This window comes from Mesoplodon bidens (genome assembly GCF_964165515.1).
Source record: "Mesoplodon bidens genome assembly, chromosome: 10".
Lineage (NCBI taxonomy): Eukaryota > Metazoa > Chordata > Mammalia > Artiodactyla > Ziphiidae > Mesoplodon > Mesoplodon bidens.
In genome coordinates, this window is record NC_138172.1 from 102397596 (window position 1) to 102418410 (window position 20815).

Consider the following 20815-nt stretch of genomic DNA (forward strand, 5'->3'; position numbering starts at 1 on the left):
CTCGGCGGACCACACTGTCCCCGCGTATAACGGGGAGCAGGCCTGCCGTGCTGTGCTGACTTCCACCGTCGGGCGAAACAGCCCGGGGCGGGGATGGGGGATGAGAAAGGGCGCAGGAGAGCAGGGACCGGGCCCCGCAGGCCCAGAGAGACGGGAGGCCCCGAGCGGCCCCAGGGACGGCGCTCACCTCTGGGTTGAGAGAGTTGTTCTCGGACGACTTCGTGGACAGCAGGATGTGGGTGAAGCCGTCCTGCTTCCGGACGACGATGTCCCTGTACCTGTAGGCGCTTTCCGTCTGCCTCACGCTGAAACGCAGCCGCTTGTCGAAGGGCTGGTCTCGTCTGTCGTCGATGAATTTCCTCTTCCCGGCCGTCACGCCCGTGACTGACGTCTGCAGGTTGGTCGTCCCGTTGGCCGTCAGCGCGTCCATGAACGGGGAGGAACCTGCCAGGGGGCCGAAAGCACAGCAGTCGGTGAGGTGTTGCCGTCAGCTTGCCTTTGAATTAGGGAAAAATGCTTGCGACAGACCCAGGATCGACCGTGTTAATTTAAGAAGCTTAAAAAGTAGAACCTTTGGAGAGGCTACTTTGAAAGGCGTCCGTTTGCCTTCCAAGTCTGACGAGGAAATCGCCCTCGTACTGGTCCCGCCTGATAAAACAGAGATGGGAATGGGAAGGAACGTGCTGAAGAGAAGCTGCAAAGTTTGAGACTTTTGAGGAACGGAACTGAACTAGAATGGGTCTCATGAAGAGGACATAATCCGGGCTTGAGAAGTTGAAAGAAAAATGGAAACTGATTCAAAGAAATATCTTATTATTAGAGCCGAGCTATCTGCCATTTTAGCCGAAATTTCTTCTGGATGAAGAGCCACTCATACAGACTCATGAAGCAGCCCCCCCGTTTCTGCGGGTCCACCACCCCCTCGGGCCACTCTGTCCCCTGGTCCCAGTTCTACTACGTTTTCAAACAGCCTTTTCAATGGCTGGAGACGGCGCGCTCTCCTGCCACCCAAAACGTCCCGCTAACTCTCCCTCCTCTGTCGGCTGTTGTGTGTCAGCCTGGCTGCTGTGCTTCACTCAGCCTTAAAGACACGGCCTTCCGAACTCAGTGTTTCTTATTACGATAAAGTCAAGAGTTTGATACTTTCTTAAGAGTTACCAGGAAATGTCAGGCTAAGGGTTCAAGTGTTAAGGAAAATAATTATGCTCCTATTGGTGTGAACTGTCTAAATATTATCTAACCTGGTAATGAATGTATAGAGCCTTTGGGTGGAGGAAGAAAGGGAAAGAAATGCAAGGAACTGGATCAGGCTTTCCTAATAAAAGGAGCAAGGAGAGAATTTCTCTGAGGAGAAGAGCAGGAGGAATTACGAGTCAGAAATACTTCCTGCAAAGTGAGAGAAGATAAGCTGGAGCCGCTAGAGAAGACAACAGGTTGACTTTCATTCAGTTAGGAGAACTACTTTGGAGGTTTTTAGAATTCAAAATAAATTCATTTTGGGGAAAATCTGGGAGAGGTTCTAATACATAAATGGTACAAGACTCTGAGACTATAAAAAGGTACATGGTGAAAGGCCTCCCCCATCAGCCCACGACCCCCTGCCCTCCACAGCCACTGTGTCTGGTTTCCAGGTGTCTTACAGAGTGCCCTATGTGTATATCAGCGAATATGAATTTAAATGCTTCTCTCTCACCCGCCTTTAACAAACACAATGGTGGCACATTAGACACAGCGCTGTGGGTGTCTGTAATGCATTTTACCAGCGATTTTTTGATACTGCAAATGATGCTGCAACGCATAACCTTGGCTTGTGTTGTCCCTTCCAATGTGCTGGCCAATCTGTAGGACAAGTTTCTAAAGGAGCATTTGCTAAGCTGTTACCAGCGAGACGGCACTGCTGAATCTTTCTGAGGAAGCCGGCAAGGATTCTTTCTGTTCCTTTTAACCTTCAGCCTCTCCCCTACCAGGTCCCCCCACCCTCCCGCCTGTGTTTACAGACGTTCTCCAACCTCTTACCTCTTCCACCCTGTGCGCTCTGAGCTGCTCTTCCCAGCACTGCCCTCTCTTCTCACGCCCGTCACAGCCCTGCCTGGGCTGTCCTTGCTGTCCCCACTTCTCCCTCTGCCCATCGTCCCTCCACCCGTCTGCCCTGAGCTGGAGTCTACGTGAACGGACAACTTCTCGGGTGCAGGGAGGAAGGGGCCACGGATGAGGCTAAACCACCGAGCCTGGTGCCCAGGAGATGGGGCATGTGCAGGGGAGTGTCACAGGGAGATGTGGTTTTCTCCAGTCACTGCTGAAGTGAAGAGTGAAGAGGCTCCAGAGCCCAGAAGCGGGGCCTGTGGTAAGCGGAGTGGGTGTCCAGAAACGACAGCTGAGCGGAGAAGTAGAGGCAGTGAAGGAGAGAGGGAGCCGCGAGCCTGCCTGGGTGCGGGGAGGGTCACGCGCAGGGCCAGGGGGCTGCACAGGAGCGGGAAGGCGCCCCGGGCTGCCCAAGGGGAGGGGGCGGTGCCACGCGACGAGGCCGTGTTAACAGTGGCGTGTGCCACAGAGAGAAGGAGGGGAATGGAGAGGTCATGGGGCGGGGGGGTGGGGCATGAGAGGCCACTATTAAACCCGGGAAGTTGTCTCACTGGAGGGCAGAAGCCAGAACGCAGGATTCAACGTACGACAGACAAGAACTGTCATGCAAAAAACATAAATGTTCAAACCAAGAATTCGTGAAAATGCAGTTTTAAGGACCCCAGAAGAACAACTGTGGGTAAGCGGGACCGGTATTTACGTGACGGACAATGATGATTCCCCTGCCTAAAAAGAGGTCCCATCAGGAATAAGCCCGTGGAGAGGCAGGCAGGGAGGCCACCCGCCCCGGGTAAAGGCGATGAAGGAGAACGGGCGGCCCGGCTGGGGCTCCGGCCCTTTCCGGAGGAGCAGGTTCTTGGGGACGCACTTGCTGGTGTGTTTGGATCTTGATGTTACCAACCCTGAGTGAGTTAATAGGTGTGTGTCAAAGCAGCAAAAATGACCCTGGTGACATGGGGAAGCCCTCTGCGTGCTGGTTGCCCGCCGTCCACCAGGGCAAAGCCGCTGGCTTTGGATCAGCCCTTCCACCCCGACCTGCTCCTGCTTCGCAGGGTAAATAAAGCCACACATCCCTCAACTCTCCAAGAGTTTCCCTGGTGGCTTCCTTCCACAAAAGCAGGGTTTCTAGACTATGGGTCTATGTAGGCTTGATACGTGAGCTTTGGAAAAAGCTCAACATATCTGAGGCAGCAAGTCCCCCGGAGCTCTCCGTGGTTCTGCAAATTTAGCCGTGGATTTCTGTTGGCTCATGCCAGCCAGCACTGCTGACTTTGGCCTTCGTGTCCCTGTTAGAGCTCTGCTGATTGCACAGGACCTGTAGGACCCTGTTCAGGTGGAGAAGTGCTCACAGCAGGACTGCCCTCAGACTCGCAGGCGCCAGCACTGGGCCACGCCCCTCGTGACGTGCGTCCCCCGCCCAGGTCTGTGCTCCCCCTTCCCTCTGCCTACAACGTTCTGGCCCTAGGGCTCCAGACGGCTGCTTGTTTCCGCTCATCTGAGCGGCAGCTCCTCGGGAAGCCTCGGTCCCCACGCGTGCGGCCCTCCCGGCAGCACCCATGCGGCCCAGTCTGTTTCCCTCGCAGCGCTCCGCACCCAGCTCATCCTGTCTCACCCGACTTTTACTTACGCTCCATGGCTGGACGTCACCAAGATCCTGAGAGCAGGGTCCCCATCTGTCTCATTCACTGCCGCACCCCCGGTGCTTGGAACACGCGATCGCCACTGACCAAGCAGATGAGGGGAGGGGGCACAACGCCCCTTCAGCCCAGCCCCCTGCAGAGGAGGAGGCCTGAAGCCCACCCATCCTCGTGACAATCGGGGGCAGCAGTGCCACACTTCAGAGCAGAAGCCACTGCTAAGGACTCAACTAAGAGGCAAACACAGATTCAGGAAAAGGCGTCCTCCACGATGGAAACCATCATGCGACACGCAGTGTGACCCAGGCTCTGAGGGAAACACAGGAGGCAAAAGCTACAAGGAACCGGCATGAAATCCAGCTAAGAAAAACTCACTCAGCGTCTCTCCCGAAAAACGGTTTTCTTTTAAAACATTCTAAGAGCAAAACAGACACCCTCAGGGGCCTCCCTGGTGGCGCAGTGGTTAAGAATCCGCCTGCCAATGCAGGGGGACACGGGTTCAAGCCCTGGTCCGGGAAGATCCCCCATGCTGTGGAGCAACTAAGCCTGTGCACAACAACTACTGAGCCTATGCTCTACAGCCCCCGAGCCACAACTACTGAGCCTGCAAGCCACAACTACTGAAGCCCACACGCCTAGAGTCCGTGCTCCACAACAAGGGAAGCCACCGCAATGAGAAGCCCGCACACTGCAACGAAGAGTAGCCCCTGCTCGCCGCAACTAGAGAAAAGCCTGCAAGCAGCAATGAAGACCCAACGCAGCCAAAAAAAAAAAAAAAGATACCCTCAAACATGTACTGCTAACCTGTTAAAATTCACGGCTTCAAGGGACTTCCCTGGTGGCGCAGTGGTTAAGACTCTACGCTCCCGGACGAGGGGAAGATGGCGGAAGAGTAAGACGCGGAGATCACCTTCCTCCCCACAGATACATCAGAAACACATCTGCACGTGAAACAACTCCTACAGAACACCTACTGAACACTGGCAGAAGACCCCAGACCTCCCAAAAGGCAAGAAACTCCCCACGTACCTGGGTAGAGCAAAAGGAAAAAGAATAAACGGAGACAAAAGGATAGGGCCGGGACCTGCACCAGTGGGAGGGAGCCGTGAAGGAGAAACGGTTTCCACACACTAGGAGCCCCTTCGCGGGCGGAGACTGCGGGTGGCGGAGGGGGAAAGCTTCGGAGCCGCGGAGGAGACCGCAGCCACAGGGGTACGGAGGGCCAAGCAGAGAGATTCCCGCACAGAGGACCGGTGCCGACCGCCACTCACCAGCCCGAGAGGCTTGTCTCCTCACCCGCCGGGGCGGGCGGGGCTGGGAGCTGAGGCTCGGGCTTCAGTCAGAGCGCGCTGGCGGCGTGAACACAGCCTGAAGGGAGTTAGTGCGCCACGGCCGGCCGGGAGGGAGTCCGGGGAAAAGTCTGGAGCTGCCGAAGAGGCAAGAGACATTTCCTTCCCTCTTTGTTTCCTGGTGCGTGAGGAGAGGGGATTCAGAGCGCTGCTGAAAGGAGGCTCCAGAGACGGGCGCGAGGCGCGCCTGAAAGCGCGGACCGCAGAGACGGGCGTGGGACGCTGGGGCTGCTGCTGCCGCCACCAAGAAGCCCGTGTGCGAGCGCAGGTCACTCTCCACACCTCCCCTCCCGGGAGCCTGTGCTGCCCGCCACCGCCACGGTCCCGGGCTCCACAGACCACATCCCCGGGAGAACGCACGGGCGCGCCTCGTGCTGACGCAACGTCACGCCGGCCTCCGCCGACGCACGCTCGCCCCGCCTCCGTGCCCCTCCCTCCCCCGCGGCCTGAGGGAGCCAGAGCGCCCGAATCAGCGGCTCCTTTAACCCCGTCCTGTCTGAGCGAAGAACAGACGTCCTCCGGCGACCTACACGCAGAGGCGGGGCCGAATCCAAAGCTGAGCCCCGGGAGCTGTGCGAACGAAGAAGACAAAGGGGAATCTCTCCCAGCAGCCTCAGAAGCAGCGGATTAAAGCTCCGCAATCAACTTGATGTACCCTGCATCTCTGGAATACCTGAATAGACAACGAATCATCCCAAATTGAGGAGGTGGACTTTGAGAGCAAGATTTATGATTTTTTTCCCCTTTCCCTCTTTTTGTGAGTGTGTACGTGTATGCTTCTGTGTGAGATTTTGTCTGTATACCTTTGCTTTCACCATTTGTCCTAGGGTTCTATCCGCCCGTTTTTTTTTTTTTTGGTTTTTGTTTTTCTTACTTAAAAAATTTTTTCTTAATAATTCTTTATTTTAATAACTATTTTATTTGACCTTCCTTTATTTTCTTTTATCCTCTTTCTTTCTTCCATTCTTTCTTTCTTTCTCCTTTTTCTCCCTTTTATTCTGAGCCGTGTGGACGAAAGGCTCTTGGTGCTGCAGCCAGGAGTCAGTGCTGTGCCTCTGAGGTGGGAGAGCCAACTTCAGGACACGGGTCCAAAAGAGACCTCCGAGCTCCACGCAATATCCAACGGTGAAAATCTCCCAGAGATCTCCATCTCAACACCAAAACCCAGCTTATCTCAATGACCAGCAAGCTACAGTGCTGGACTCCCTATGCCAAACAACTAGCAAGACAGGAACACAACCCCACCCATCAGCAGAGAGGCTGCCTAAAATCATAAGTCCACAGACACCCCAAAACACACCACCAGACGTGGACCTGCCCACCAGAAAGACAAGATCCAGCCTCATCCACCAGAACACAGGCACTAGTCCCCTCCACCAGGAAGCCTACACAACCCACTGAACCAACCTTAGCCACTGGGGACAGACACCAAAAACAACGGGAACTACGAACCTGCAGCCTGCAAAAAGGAGAACCCAAACACAGTAAGATAAGCAAAATGAGAAGACAGAAACACACAGCAGATGAAGGAGCAAGATAAAAACCCACCAGACCTAACAAATGAAGAGAAAATAGGCAGTCTACCTGAAAAAGAATTCAGAATAATGATAGTAAAGATGATCCAAAATCTTGGAAGTAGAATAAATGCAAGAAACATTTAACAAGGGCCTAGAAGAACTAAAGAGGAAACAAGCAATGATGAACCACTCAATAAATGAAATTAAAAATACTCTAGATGGGATCAATAGCAGAATAACTGAGGCAGAAGAACGGATAAGTGACCTGGAAGATAAAATAGTGGAAATAACTACTGCAGAGCAGAATAAAGAAAAAAGAATGAAAAGAACTGAGGACAGTCTCAGAGACCTCTGGGACAACATTAAATGCACCAACATTCAAATTATAGGGGTTCCAGAAGAAGAAGAGAAAAAGAAAAGGACTGAGAAAATATTTGAAGAGATTATAGTTGAAAACTTCCCTAATATGGGAAAGGAAATAGTTAATCAAGTCCAGGAAGCACAGAGAGTCCCATACAGGATAAATCCAAGGAGAAACATTCCAAGACACATATTAATCAAACTATCAAAAATTAAATACAAAGAAAACATATTAAAAGCAGCAAGGGAAAAACAACAAATAACACCCAAGGGAATCCCCATAAGGTTAACAGCTGATCTTTCAGCAGAAACTCTGCAAGCCAGAAGGGACTGGCAGGACATATTTAAAGTGATGAAGGAGAAAAACCTACAACCAAGAATACTCTACCCAGCAAGGATCTCATTCAGATTTGATGGAGAAATTAAAACCTTTACAGACAAGCAAAAGCTGAGAGAGTTCAGCACCACCAAACCAGCTTTACAACAAATGCTAAAGGAACTTCTCTAGGCAAGAAACACAATAATGAACCCAAAACAATTAAGAAAATGGGAATAGGAACATACATATCGATAATTACCTTAAATGTAAATGGACTAAATGCTCCCACCAAAAGACACAGACTGGCTGAATGGATACAAAAACAAGACTCATATATATGTTGTCTACAAGAGACCCACTTCAGACCTAGAGACACATACAGACTGAAAGTAAGGGGATGGAAAAAGATATTCCATGCAAATGGAAACCAAAAGAAAGCTGGAGTAGCAATTCTCACAGCAGACAAAATAGACTTTAAAATAAAGACTATCAGAAGAGACAAAGAAGGACACTACATAATGATCAAGGGATCGATCCAAGAAGAAGATATAACAACTGTAAATATTTATGCACCCAACATAGGAGCACCTCAATACATAAGGCAAATACTAATAGCCATAAAAGGGGAAATCGACAGTAACACATTCATAGTAGGGGACTTTAACACCCCACTTTCACCAATGGACAGATCATCCAAAATGAAAATAAATAAGGAAACACAAGCTTTAAATGATACATTAAACAAGATGGACTTAATTGATATTTATAGGACATTCCATCCAAAAACAACAGAATACACATTTTTCTCAAGTGCTCATGGAACATTCTCCAGGATAGATCATATCTCGGGTCACAAATCAAGCCTTGGTAAACTTAAGAAAATTGAAATTGTATCAAGTGTCTTTTCTGACCACAATGCTATGAGACTAGATATCAATTACAGGAAAAGATCTGTAAAAAATACAAACACATGGAGGCTAAACAATACACTACTTAATAACGAAGTGATCACTGAAGAAATCAAAGAGGAAATCAAAAAATACCTAGGAACAAATGACAATGGAGACACGATGACCCAAAACCTATGGGATGCAGCAAAAGCAGTCCTAAGAGCGAAGTTTATAGCAATACAATCCTACCTTAAGAAACAGAAAACATCTCAAATAAACAACCTAACCTTGCACCTAAAGCAATTAGAGAAAGAAGAACAAAAATACCCAAAGTTAGCAGAAGGAAAGAAATCATAAAGATCAGATCAGAAATAAATGAAAAAGAAATGAAGGAAATGATAGCAAAGATCAATAAAACTAAAAGCTGGTTCTTTGAGAAGATAAACAAAATTGATAAACCATTAGCCAGACTCATCAAGAAAAAAAAAGGAGAAGACTCAAATCAATAGAATTAGAAATGAAAAAGGAGAAGTAACAACTGACACTGCAGAAATACAAAGGATCATGAGAGATTACTACAAGCAACTCTATGCCAATAAAATGGACAACCTGGAAGAAATGGACAAATTCTCAGAAATGTACAACCTGCCAAGAGTGAATCAGGAAGAAATAGAAAATATGAACAGACCAAACACAAGCACTGAAATTGAAACTGTGATTAAAAATCTTCCAACAAACAAAAGCTCAGGACCAGATGGCTTCACAGGCAAATTCTATCAAACATTTAGAGAAGAGCTAACACTTATCCTTCTCAAACTTTTCCAAAATATAGCAGAGGGAGGAACACTCCCAAACTCACTCTACGAGGCCACCATCACCCTGATACCAAAACCAGACAAGGATGTCACAAAGAAAGAAAACTACAGGCCAATATCACTGATGAACATAGATGCAAAAATCCTCAACAAAATACTAGCAAACAGAATCCAACAGCACATTAAAAGGATCATACATCATGATCAAGTGGGGTTTATTCCAGGAATGCAAGGATTCTTCAATATATGCAAATCAATCAACGTGATATACCATATTAACAAATTGAAGGAGAAAAACCATATGATCATCTCAATAGATGCAGAGAAAGCTTTCGACAAAATTCAACACCCATTTATGACAAAAATCCTGCAGCAAGTAGGCACAGAGGGAACTTTCCTCAACATAATAAAGGCCATATATGACAAACCCACAGCCAACATCGTCCTCAATGGTGAAAAACTGAAAGCATTTCCACTAAGATCAGGAACAAGACAAGGTTGCCCACTCTCACCACTCTTACTCAACATAGTTTTGGAAGTTTTAGCCACAGCAATCAGAGAAGAAAAGGAAAATAAAAGGAATCCAAATCGGAAAAGAAGAAGTAAAGCTGTCACTGTTTGCAGACGACATGATACTATACCTAGAGAATCCTAAAGATGCTACCAGAAAATTACTAGAGCTAATCAATGAATCTGGTAAAGTAGCAGGATACAAGATTAATGCATAGAAATCTCTGGCATTCCTGTACACTAATGATGAAAAATCTGAAAGTGAAATCAAGAAAACACTCCCATTTACCATTGCAACAAAAAGAATAAAATATCTAGGAATAAACCTACCTACGAAGACAAAAGACCTGTATGCAGAAAATTATAAGACACTGATGAAAGAAATTAAAGATGATACAAATAGATGGAGAGATATACCATGTTCTTGGATTGGAAGAATCAACATTGTGAAAATGACTATACTACCCAAAGCAATCTACAGATTCAATGCAACCCCTATCAAACTACCACTGGCATTTTTCACAGAACTAGAACAAAAAATTTCATAATTTGTATGGAAACACAAAAGACCCCGAACAGCCAAAGCAATCTTGAGAACGAAAAACGGAGCTGGAGGAATCAGGCTCCCTGACTTCAGACTATACTACAAAGCTACAGTAATCAAGACAGTATGGTACTGGCACAAAAACAGAAATATAGATCAATGCAACAGGAAAGAAAGCCCAGAGATAAACCCATGCACATATGGTCACCTTATCTTTGACAAAGGAGGCAGGAATGTACAGTGGAGAAAGGACAGCCTCTTCAATAAGTGGTGCTGGAAAACTGGACAGGTTCATGTAAAAGTATGAGATTAGAACACTCCCTAACACCATACACAAAAATAAGCTCAAAATGGATTAAAGACCTAAATGTAAGGCCAGAAACTATCAAACTCTTAGAGGAAAACGTAGGCAGAACACTCTATGACATAAATCACAGCAAGATCCTTTTGGACCCACCTCCTAGAGAAATGGAAATAAAAACAAATATAAACAAATGGGACCTAACGAAATTTCAAAGCTTTTGCACAGCCAAGGAAACCATAAGCAAGACCAAAAGACAACCCTCAGAATGGGAGAAAATATTTGCAAATGAAGCAACTGACAAAGGATTAATCTCTAAAATTTGCAAGTAGCTCATGCAGCTCAATAACAAAAAAACAAACAACCCAATCCAAAAATGGGCAGAAGACCTAAATAGACATTTCTCCAAAGAAGATATACAGATTGCCAACAAACACATGAAAGAATGCTCAACATCATTAATCATTAGAGAAATGCAAACCAAAACTAGTGAGATATCATCTCACACCAGTCAGAATGGCCATCATCAAAAAATCTAGAAACAATAAATGCTGGAGAGGGTGTGGAGAAAAGGGAATACTCTTGCACTGCTGGTGGGAATGTGAATTGGTACAGCCACTATGGAAAACAGTATGGAGGTTCCTTAAAAAACTACCAGTAGAACTACCATATGACCCAGCAATCCCACTACTGGGCATACACCCTGAGAAAACCATAATTCAAAAAGAGCCATGTACCAAAATGTTCATTGCAGCTCTATTTACAATAGCCAGGAGATGGAAACAACCTAAGTGTCCATCATCAGATGAATGGATAAAGAAGATGTGGCACATATATACAATGGAATATTACTCAGCCAGAAAAAGAAACGAAATTGAGTTATTTGTAGTGAGGTGGATGGACCTAGAGTGTGTCATACAGAGTGAAGTAAGTCAGAAAGAGAAAAACAAATACCGTATGCTAACACATATATATGGAATCTAAGAAAAAAAGTGTCATGAAGAACCTAGGGGTAAGACGGGAATAAAGACACAGATCTACTAGAGAATGAACTTGAGGATATGGGGAGGGGGAAGGGTAAGCTGGGACGAAGTAAGAGAGTGGCATGGACGTATATACACTACCAAACCTAAAAGAGATAGCTAGTGGGAAGCAGCTGCATAGCACAGGCAGATCAGCTTGGTGCTTTGTGACCACCTAGAGGGGTGGGATAAGGAGGGTGGAAGGGAGACGCAAGAGGGAGGGGATATGGGGATATACATATACATATAGCTGATTCACTTTGTTATACAGCAGAAACTAACACTAACATTGTAAAGCAATTATACTCCAATAAAGATGCTAAAAAAATAAATAAATAAGAGTCAAATTTAATACTAATATGTCCCTCTATAAAAGAGGTAGGGTCTAAGAGAATAGGTCCCGTGGAAGTGTTCAGTACTTCACAGACTTGTGGATCTTAGACAGGCAGCCAAACCTAGACCTGGAAGGAAGCCCACTCAAGATCACAGCTGTCCATCCAACAACCCCAGATGCGTAAATAATAAATGCTATATGTCACTGAGTTTTTTTGTTTTTTTTTTTTCGGTACACAGGCCTCTCACTGCTGTGGCCTCTCCCATTGCGGAGCACAGGCTCCGGATGCGCAGGCCCAGCGGCCATGGCTCACGGGCCCAGCCACTTCGCGGCATGTGGGATCTTCCCGGACCGGGGCACGAACCTGTGTCCCTGCATCGGCAGGTGGACTCTCAACCACTGCGCCACCAGGGAAGCCCGCCACTGAGGTTTTGAGATCGTTTATTACAGCATTATGGTGATAATGGGTAACTGGTATGTCCGATACACAGTATTTTTAAACTCTACAGCAAACATTCTTAATGGTGAAATCTTGAAATTTTTCTTCAGAAAATTAGGACAAAGAGAACAACAAACAGAACGTGAAAACAAAAATTTAAATGATACCGTTTATAATTTAAACCCCCAAAGGATCAACTAATGAAAGACATGCAAGGTCTCTACTCAGAAAATCGTAAAACACATGTACTAACTGTAAAGATGCCAATTTCCCTAAATGGTCAGAGTAAATGCAATCTCAATCCAGATCCCAGTGGAGTTCTGTTCTCCTGGGGAGTGAAAACTGAAAGCTGACTCTACACTGTATGTGGACATGGACGTGCAAAGGGCCAAGAGTAAACGAGGCAACTCCTGAACAAGAGCAAGGGGGAGGACTTTCTCTACCAGATACCAGGACTTCAAGATACTGCAATTAAGACAATGTGTGACTGGTAGGATAACAGAATAGAAACCTGGAGACTGACCTGTATAGAGACAGTCCCTGGGCTTACACCAAAGGTGGTTATGCAGCAGGCATGAAAGTGGTATAGAACTTGACAGTTACACATCCTCCAAGGCAAATTAGAGATGTAAACATGAAAGCTTCTAGAAGATAACATAAGAGAATGGGGTTGGAGATCAGGAAAAGATTTGTTAAACAGCACAAAAAGCAAAAGCAAGAAAAGACAGATAAATTGGAGTACATTAACAACTTCTGATCATCAAAACACCATCAGAGAAAAACAATCAATCACAGATTGGGAAAAGGCCTTTCCAACACCCCGGACAGAGGGACTGTCTCAAGGGCTGCTTAAAGAGCACGCAGGGCTTGTACGTAGAGAGAATTTTTCAAATCACTAAGAATAAGCCATTGGAATATCACTACCTGTCCTGTTGCTATAGATGAGAGACTGCAGGCAAAGTGAGGGAGGGGGTCAGAGGTGAGGGCCCTGGTTCTACGACACCAGACTGCACCCCTCCAGGTGAAGGGGTGGTGAGGACACAGGAGGAAAGGACTTGGCGACCAGCCCACGGGCAAGACCAGGGACCTGCAAACAGTGCCCAAGGGCCAATCCGGATCAGAACCCAGCTACACTGCCTGATCCCTGCTGTCGGTGGCAACTTTCATACTCAACGGTAGAGCTGAGTACTGTAGCAGAGACTGTCTGGCCCCAAAGCCTAAAATACCATCTGGCTCTTTCCAGAAAAAAATGTGCTGACCCCGAAGCTGGAGTGCCCTCCTCTGTCCCTGTATTCGCCTAGTAAGGAACTGAAGAGAGAATCCCCTGGAAGACTTGAAGGGGATCATTGTTCAGCATCAGGCATATTTCAGAGCCGAGAATTATTTTTTAAAGTCTAAATCTGTTTTGTCAGTTGTGCAACCAGACTTTGTGTTCTCTGTTAAAAGCAAAAAGTATGGCAATGTCACAGAATCACCAAAGCAAACTACTTAAGACACAGAATCATGGCTTGTGTTTAAAAACTCTTCACTGCTTGAAAGAAACCACATTTGCTCCAAAATAGATGCCTGTAACTGATCTCTTTTCTTAATCAAAGCAGAGCAAACAAAGTCAGGTGCCGGCAAGGTTGAGGGATGAAGCATCTCCAGCTCGGCAGGTAATTCAGTGCCGTGTATCTTGACACGATGCTGGCTATACTCTGCACACATGCCTATCTGAGGGCAGGCATAAAGTTCTTGTTAAAAACAATCCCCTGTCTCCTCCACAGCCCCGCACCAAGGAAGTCATTCCTTCTGACGTAATCCACCACTATTCCTCATTCTTTTTTTAAAAAAAACAATCCAGGCTCCCCTCTGAGTTCTCTCTTTCTTGACTGTATTTGAAACTTCAAAATTAATATCATGATTAAAAACTAATGAAAGCAATGGTAAACTTAGGAGAAAAAAAAGTATCTTGAAAACCATATAATTTTGACTTTGATCATTATCAGTGCCAATACTTACTGGGTCTGCTTACTTTCCATAAACTTAGACAAAAAGAAAAACACACAAAACAAACAAACAAAAAACCTGGCTCACGGGCAGCATTACACAGACAATTTTCGAAATCAAATACAGTTTTGCTGTTTCTCCCCAACAAGATTCTGATGTCTCCTGGGAACGGAATAACTTCTATGCTCTCAAATGATGAAAACTAACTTCATACTCAAGACTCGTATACATCTTCTGGAAAGCTTCTTCTTGTATTTCAACTTTCTACCCACATTGTATGTATCTTCAGAGCCCTCACCACCTAGATGTCCATTCCAGCAATCTTATGACACATCATACCTTCCAAAACACACTGTGGAAGAGCCAGGCTTCCTTTTTGTACACATGGAAGTGAGACAAATCAAATCAGTGATTGCTTACCTCTTGATATTAACAGGCATGTGACCTTTGAAGATACAAAACCACTTCCTGAAAACTGAAACTATGAGTCGGTTTGATGCTTAGAAGAGGCTCTCCCACACTGATTACTAATAAGGACTTCTAAGAAATTAGGTACATGTCAACATACTTTATATAGGTGGCTCTAAAGCCCACTATGACTGGATCCTTTGATGGTAGAGTTCTAAAATCAACAACTTTGATAGACAGGCATGGCCACTATGGAAAACCACATGGAGGTTCCTCAAAAACGTAAAAATACAACTACCATATGACCCAGCAATTCCACTTCTAGGTATTTATCTGAAGAAAATAAAAACACTAACTCAAAAAGATATATGCACCCTTGTGTTCACAGCAGCATGATTTACAATAGCCAAGGTAGGGAAACAATCTAAGAGTCTATGGATGAATGGATAAAGAAGATGTGGTACATATATAAAAGGGAATACTACTCAGCCATAAAAGGAGGGAAATCTTGCTGTTTTCAACAACATGGATGGACCCTGAGGGCATTATGCTCACGAAATAAGAGAAAGACAAATACCATACGATCTCTCTTATACGTGGAATCTAAAAATAAATACATACATATGTAACCCAGCTCACAGGTATAGAGAACTGATTGGTGATTACCAGAGACCAAGGGGAGAAGGTGGAAGAGATAGATGAACTGTTTTTGCTTTGTTTTAGTTTAAATAAATTGGCTTAAAAAAATACAGCTGAGGGCTTCCCTGGTGGCGCAATGGTGGAGAGTCTGTCTGCCGATGCAGGGGATGTGGGTTCATGCCCTAGTCCGGGAGGATCCCGTGTGCCGCAGAGTGGCTGGGCCCGTGGGCCGTGGCTGCTGGGCCTGCACGTCCGGAGCCTGTGCTCCGCAACGGGGGAGGCCACAGCAGTGGGAGGCCTGCGTACCGCAAAAAAAAAAAAAAAAAAAAAAAAATACAGCTGACCCTTGAACAACATGGGTTTGAACTGCTCTGGTCCACTTAGATGCAGACTTTTTTCAATAGTAAATTCTACAGTATGACAATATCTTCAGTGTAATACTGTAGAATTTACTATGCGCAGATACAGAAGAATCGCGAATATGGAGGAACCGTGGACACAGAGGGCCGACTATAAGCTACACGTGGATTTTCAACTGTGCAGAGGGTCGGCGCCCCTAACCCCCATGTTGTTCAAGGATCAACTGTGAATAAAAATAAATACCAACCACCTTGAGATACAAATGCGTCTACGTCATTGTTAGATTTGAAAAGATGATTTAAAGTTTTATGTAAGATATTTTTATGTTAAAAGCACACATCTAAACAATATTTTTAAAACTAGCCAACTTTAAGCTGAGGAGCATGGCAGGCAGCTACCCAGCATTTATTACTTGATTCCAAAGCCCCCCAAGTCTCACAGCTCCCTCCCCCACACATTTATTCTCCCCCAATTTCATGCCATGCCACGTTTTTGGAAGGGATTGTATCATTTCTACTTTATGGTTTCCAAAACCCCACCAAGTCCTGTACTAAAGGGAAATACCTGCAGTTAAACCAACTCTTCATTCATAAAACAGAGCAGCACAGTTAACTTGTCGTCCTCCGTGGTAACAGGAATCAGGCATAATGCTAAGAGCCTGGAAACAGGAAAATAAAGATGAGCCTCCCTCCTGCCCCACTTCCCTTCTCCTTACTCCTTCATGGTTTTGCGAAGGCCAATGCCAGCAGGACTGCGGTGGTGCCACCATGTGTACAAACACCGTATTGACTGTCTCAGTGGGCCACCCATGTGTGACATGCTCCCACTGCTTGTATTTCTTTGCTCCCAGGACCAGGGTCTGCTCTGAAACGTGGGCTTTCTGTTTCATCCAAGTTAACCTCGGGTCGGGGAGGCCCTTGGTGAATCCCGACCCACCGAGGCAGGCGGACCCCTGCCTTCTTGCTCAGAGCGCTCTGGCCCTGGTGGCAGAGGACCTGGCCTCAAGCCTAGTTCTGTCATTTACCAGCTCTGTGACCTCAGACACCTAAGGGACAGTAACATTTATAACATTTGCTTCACAGGGAAGCTAAGACTTAAACAACAAAACAAAAGCGATTCAAACCATACAGATGTCAGTAACTATCACCAATATTACTAATAGATACGCTCTTCTACAGAACAAGGCAAAGGACACAGACGTGACGATACAGGTCTGCATGCGCACAACTGGCCCCGGCCCGCCCGCCCGCCACTCCACACGCTCCTGACGTTCACAGCATTTCTAGCCCACCTTCCTGTCTGACAGAGAGGCACTGAAGAGCTGCATGAGAGTCCCTGAAACCACGGACTTACGTACAAACATGACAAGCAGCCGAGAGACACACGCGCTCCTTAAAAACCACCCACAGCAACAAACACAAAACCTGCCACCCTGCTGGGCTCAGCTCAGGCTCTTTTTTTTTTTTTTTTTTGCGGTACGCGGGCCTCTCACTGCTGTGGCCTCTCCCATTGCGGAGCACAGGCTCTGGACGTGCAGGCTCAGCGGCCACAGCTCACGGGCCTAGCTGCTCTGTGGCACGTGGGATCCTCCCAGACCGGGGCACGAACCCGTGTCCCCTGCATCGGCAGGTGCACTCCCAACCACTGCGCCACCAGGGAAGCCCAGCTCAGGCTCCTTTGCCACCATGGGAAACTGCTCTGGTTGGGACTTAGGACCTGCTTCTTCCCAACAGAGTGACTTTCTTTCGTCACATCAGTGAAATGGAACCTGGGTGCAGCTGTCGCTTGGCTTTTCAAAACGTGAAATCACGAAAAAGGCCGGGCTGGACGCCGGCCCTTCGCCCAGGTTCAGGCCAACCTGAAGTGTCCTCAGGTCCTCCCAGCAGCGCAGACGCTGATGCGGGCCGCTCCCGCCCCTAGCTGCAGGGCCAGCGCTGCTTCCGCGGGACAGGTGCTCCTTCCATCGCGGCGGGCCTTTGCGTCTCGCTGGGGGGCTCCTCAAAGGGCGCAGGCTGGCCCGGTGCGCACCTGCGCTAAAAAGCTCAGGGACCTATGGTCTACGTGCGGAAAACCCTGGGGGGCGAGGCTCTCTCCTTGGGAAGGCAGATCCCGGGGGCACACCACCGCTGAAAGAAGAGAATTCACTTCTCCACCACCCTTCCACCCTGACCCTGCAGGGTCTTCTGATGGCATAGAATATGGCTGCCAATTTATATTATTTGCATAATGAACACTGTACTTTTGCACATGTCATCTGTGAGACGGCTTATCTGGCGCTTTGCTCGACAGAAAGCTTTACGAGATGGCATTTAAGAACAGCTCTCAAATAAACAACCCTAATTAACAAACGAGGAGACGTGTCAGGGGCTGCAGCCACAGTGAAGGGACTTGTTCCCTCAGAGGCGTCTGAAGCTCTGGGGGTGACGGGCCTCCAAAGATGCGAGCAGGGCCCTCCCAAGTCACTCTCGAGGACAGGGAGAAACGTCTTTCCTCTCGGATGGCCCATGATGCCTGTTCCCATGTCCAGCCACCACCGTCAACAGCCTGGACCCTGCAGGCCCACCTCCCCCGCAGTCACTGTCCTCGGGGCAGTCAGCGATCAAGGTCAAGATGTGAGACAGTCCACAGGCTTCCGCTCCAGCCCCCACTGGAAAGGGGAGGATCCAGCCTCCCCGCCCTGCCCGTCAAAGCCGCACACGATCCAACTTCAGCTCCTCCGCCAGCACCCCCGGTCCCTTTCTGGGTCAGCAGGATGCTACTCGCCCCCCCGCCGAAAGCGGTGCTGCAGATGAGAGAAGACCCTCAAGGCCACATGTGGGTGATGAAAGCGTGGAGCTGTCTGAACAAACGAGAAGTGACCCTGCTATCATCTACCCCAGAAAGGATGGGTTGGATAAAATTCACCCCAACCAAAGCCAACACTTTTTTCTAATGGTCAGGGGAAAAAAAAAATCTCTAACTTGGAAACAGGCTAAAGGATGCCCACGTACCATCCCAAAAGCCACACTGGAGCTCTGCGGGGCGTACCCGAGGGTGCTGGCACTCATGACCTACTATCCAGCAATGATTAAGTATCTTATCACTCCGTCAGGGCAGATGTCAGCTTTAGAAAACTGATAGCGACAAAAAGGAATAGCATTGTGGCTCTACGTACAAATGATGCCTGTTCAGGACAAAAGGTAACAGTCTCACGGCCTGAAGGACATTAACCAGCCCTGTGATTTACCTTTATTCCGGATTCCTCCAGTGCCTCCACATACTCAATCTCTTGAATTTGCTTTGAACCAACTTTACCATCCTTTGATTTCTTGACTGAGTTAAATATCTGACATGTATTCATTCTGTATTTATGATTTTACGTTTTGAAAATGATAACTTGACAGATGTCCTGTAGCACCTACCAGTTTAAAACTAACAACCCTACATAGTAAATCACTGCAACTGGGAAGCTGCTCAGACATCACCTAACACTAAATGGATTCTTCCCTAAGACTGTATTTATGTCTAAGGTGGGCTTTTAGGGACACCATCCTCTATGACACAGAACTTTGCTGCCTTGAGCTCTCGTGTATCTTATGTCTCCAGGCACAAACAAACAGCCCCATGACCCTCACATTTATTGTGAAGAAGGTGGTATGGAGAGATCTTGTTGACTTAACCAAAATTAAGGATTTTGATGACAATCCAGGGGAAAATTCCCTTTTATGTCTTATCACTGTGGCTACCTGCCCTTTTACTGGGCAACGTGTGCGTGCGTGTGCGTGTACACGCATGTGCAGTCACCGTGGATCTGACTCACTGGTTCCTAGGATGTGCTAAGAGCCTGAAGCCAACCTGGTGGTCTAGCGGCATCACTGACGTCACGGTGGGCACCCTCTGCATCATCACACCCTTGGCTTCATCAAGCTTCAGTTTCCACGTGTCTTGATGTCTTCAATTGGGAAAAACCAACCAACCTACCAACTCTGTAGTTCCAGACTGGAATCTGCCTCCAGTTCTTTGTCATGTAAGGTCTGAGAGGTGTACAAACCATCAGCAACGGTCCACTGTTGCCTCCTGGACCTCTGCTCTGCCCTTTCCACCCAGACTATCTCCTGCTAAGCCTTCAGGCCCACAGAGACGCCTTCTTACTCTTCACAAAGCCAGGTGTGCTCTCTCCTAGACCCTCTGGGCCCCTGCGCTAAGCCACTTGAGGCACTGCACACCACTGCGTGTTCCAGCTTCTTCTGTAACTGGGTTGTCCTCATCCTGGGAAACACCAGCCCTTGCAGGACGGAGACTAGCCACACGTGTGTGCGTCACCGGCTGGACCTTCGGACACTCAGCACACAGTGTGCAGTGTGCTTATCAATCAAATTGAAGGAAGAAAGGATAAAGGTAAATGGGGGCTTCCCTGGTGGCGCAGTGGTTGAGAGTCCACCTGCCGATGCAGGGGACACGGGTTCGTGCCCCAGTCTGGGAAGATCCCACATGCCGCAGAGTGGCTGGGCCCGTGAGCCATGGCCGCTGAGCCTGCGCTCCGCAACGGGAGAGGCCACAACAGTGAGAGGCCCGCGTACCGCAAAAAAAAAAAAAAAAAAAAAGAAAAGGTAAATGGTCATTAAATGCCAAGCATCTGTTCATCACTGAGCACCTCCTCTGACCAGGAGCACAGAGACAGAACCATGGAGTCTGCCCTAAAGGCACTTCATCTGGGAGGAAGATGGAAAGTCAGAAGCACCATTTAACAAACGTTGAGTGCAGGTGGCCACAGCCGGGCACTGTCCAGGTGCTGAAGACACAGGGGTGAATAAACATATGCGGTGCCTGACCCCCTGCAACTTACATTAATAAACACACTGAGTGTGCAACTAGGCCATGGGCGTGTGCTAGAAAGTCAGAGAACAGACTGTACTTAAGATGGTGGGGGAAGGAGAGGGGAGGAAGTGCCATGTAGGCTGAGACCAGGCGGATAAGGAATCAACCAGATAAAACAAAGAAGTACACGTGCAAAACCCTGGGAAAGGAGAGAACTTGGCAAATTCTAGCAACTGGAAGAACCCCCTGCATCTGAAACAGAGTAATGAAGAGCCGGCCCTGCAGGTCACAGTTAAGAAGTCTGAATCTCATCTCAAACGTCAGAAGGATGGTACTATGTGGATTACAACATCTACAAAAAAAAAAACCCCCGGTGGCCAAGTGAAACTGCACTGAGAAAAGACACTGAAGACGACGTGGGGTGCTTGGTCTAGGTGGTGGCACGGCCAGGGGCCGGGGAGCAGAGGGACGGGGCACATCTTGGAGTGGAGCGAGGGGACTGG

General features: G+C 47.5%; 1 protein-coding gene across 1 annotated transcript in view; it reads right to left on the reverse strand.

Annotated features, from left to right (window-relative positions):
• CDYL (chromodomain Y like) overlaps positions 1–20815 on the reverse strand; it is a 133728-nt gene that overhangs the window by 11604 nt on the left and 101309 nt on the right. The window contains exon 3 of the mRNA XM_081245388.1: positions 188–444. Coding sequence (XP_081101514.1) covers positions 188–444 — 257 coding nt within the window. The remainder of the gene's footprint in view (positions 1–187; positions 445–20815) is intronic.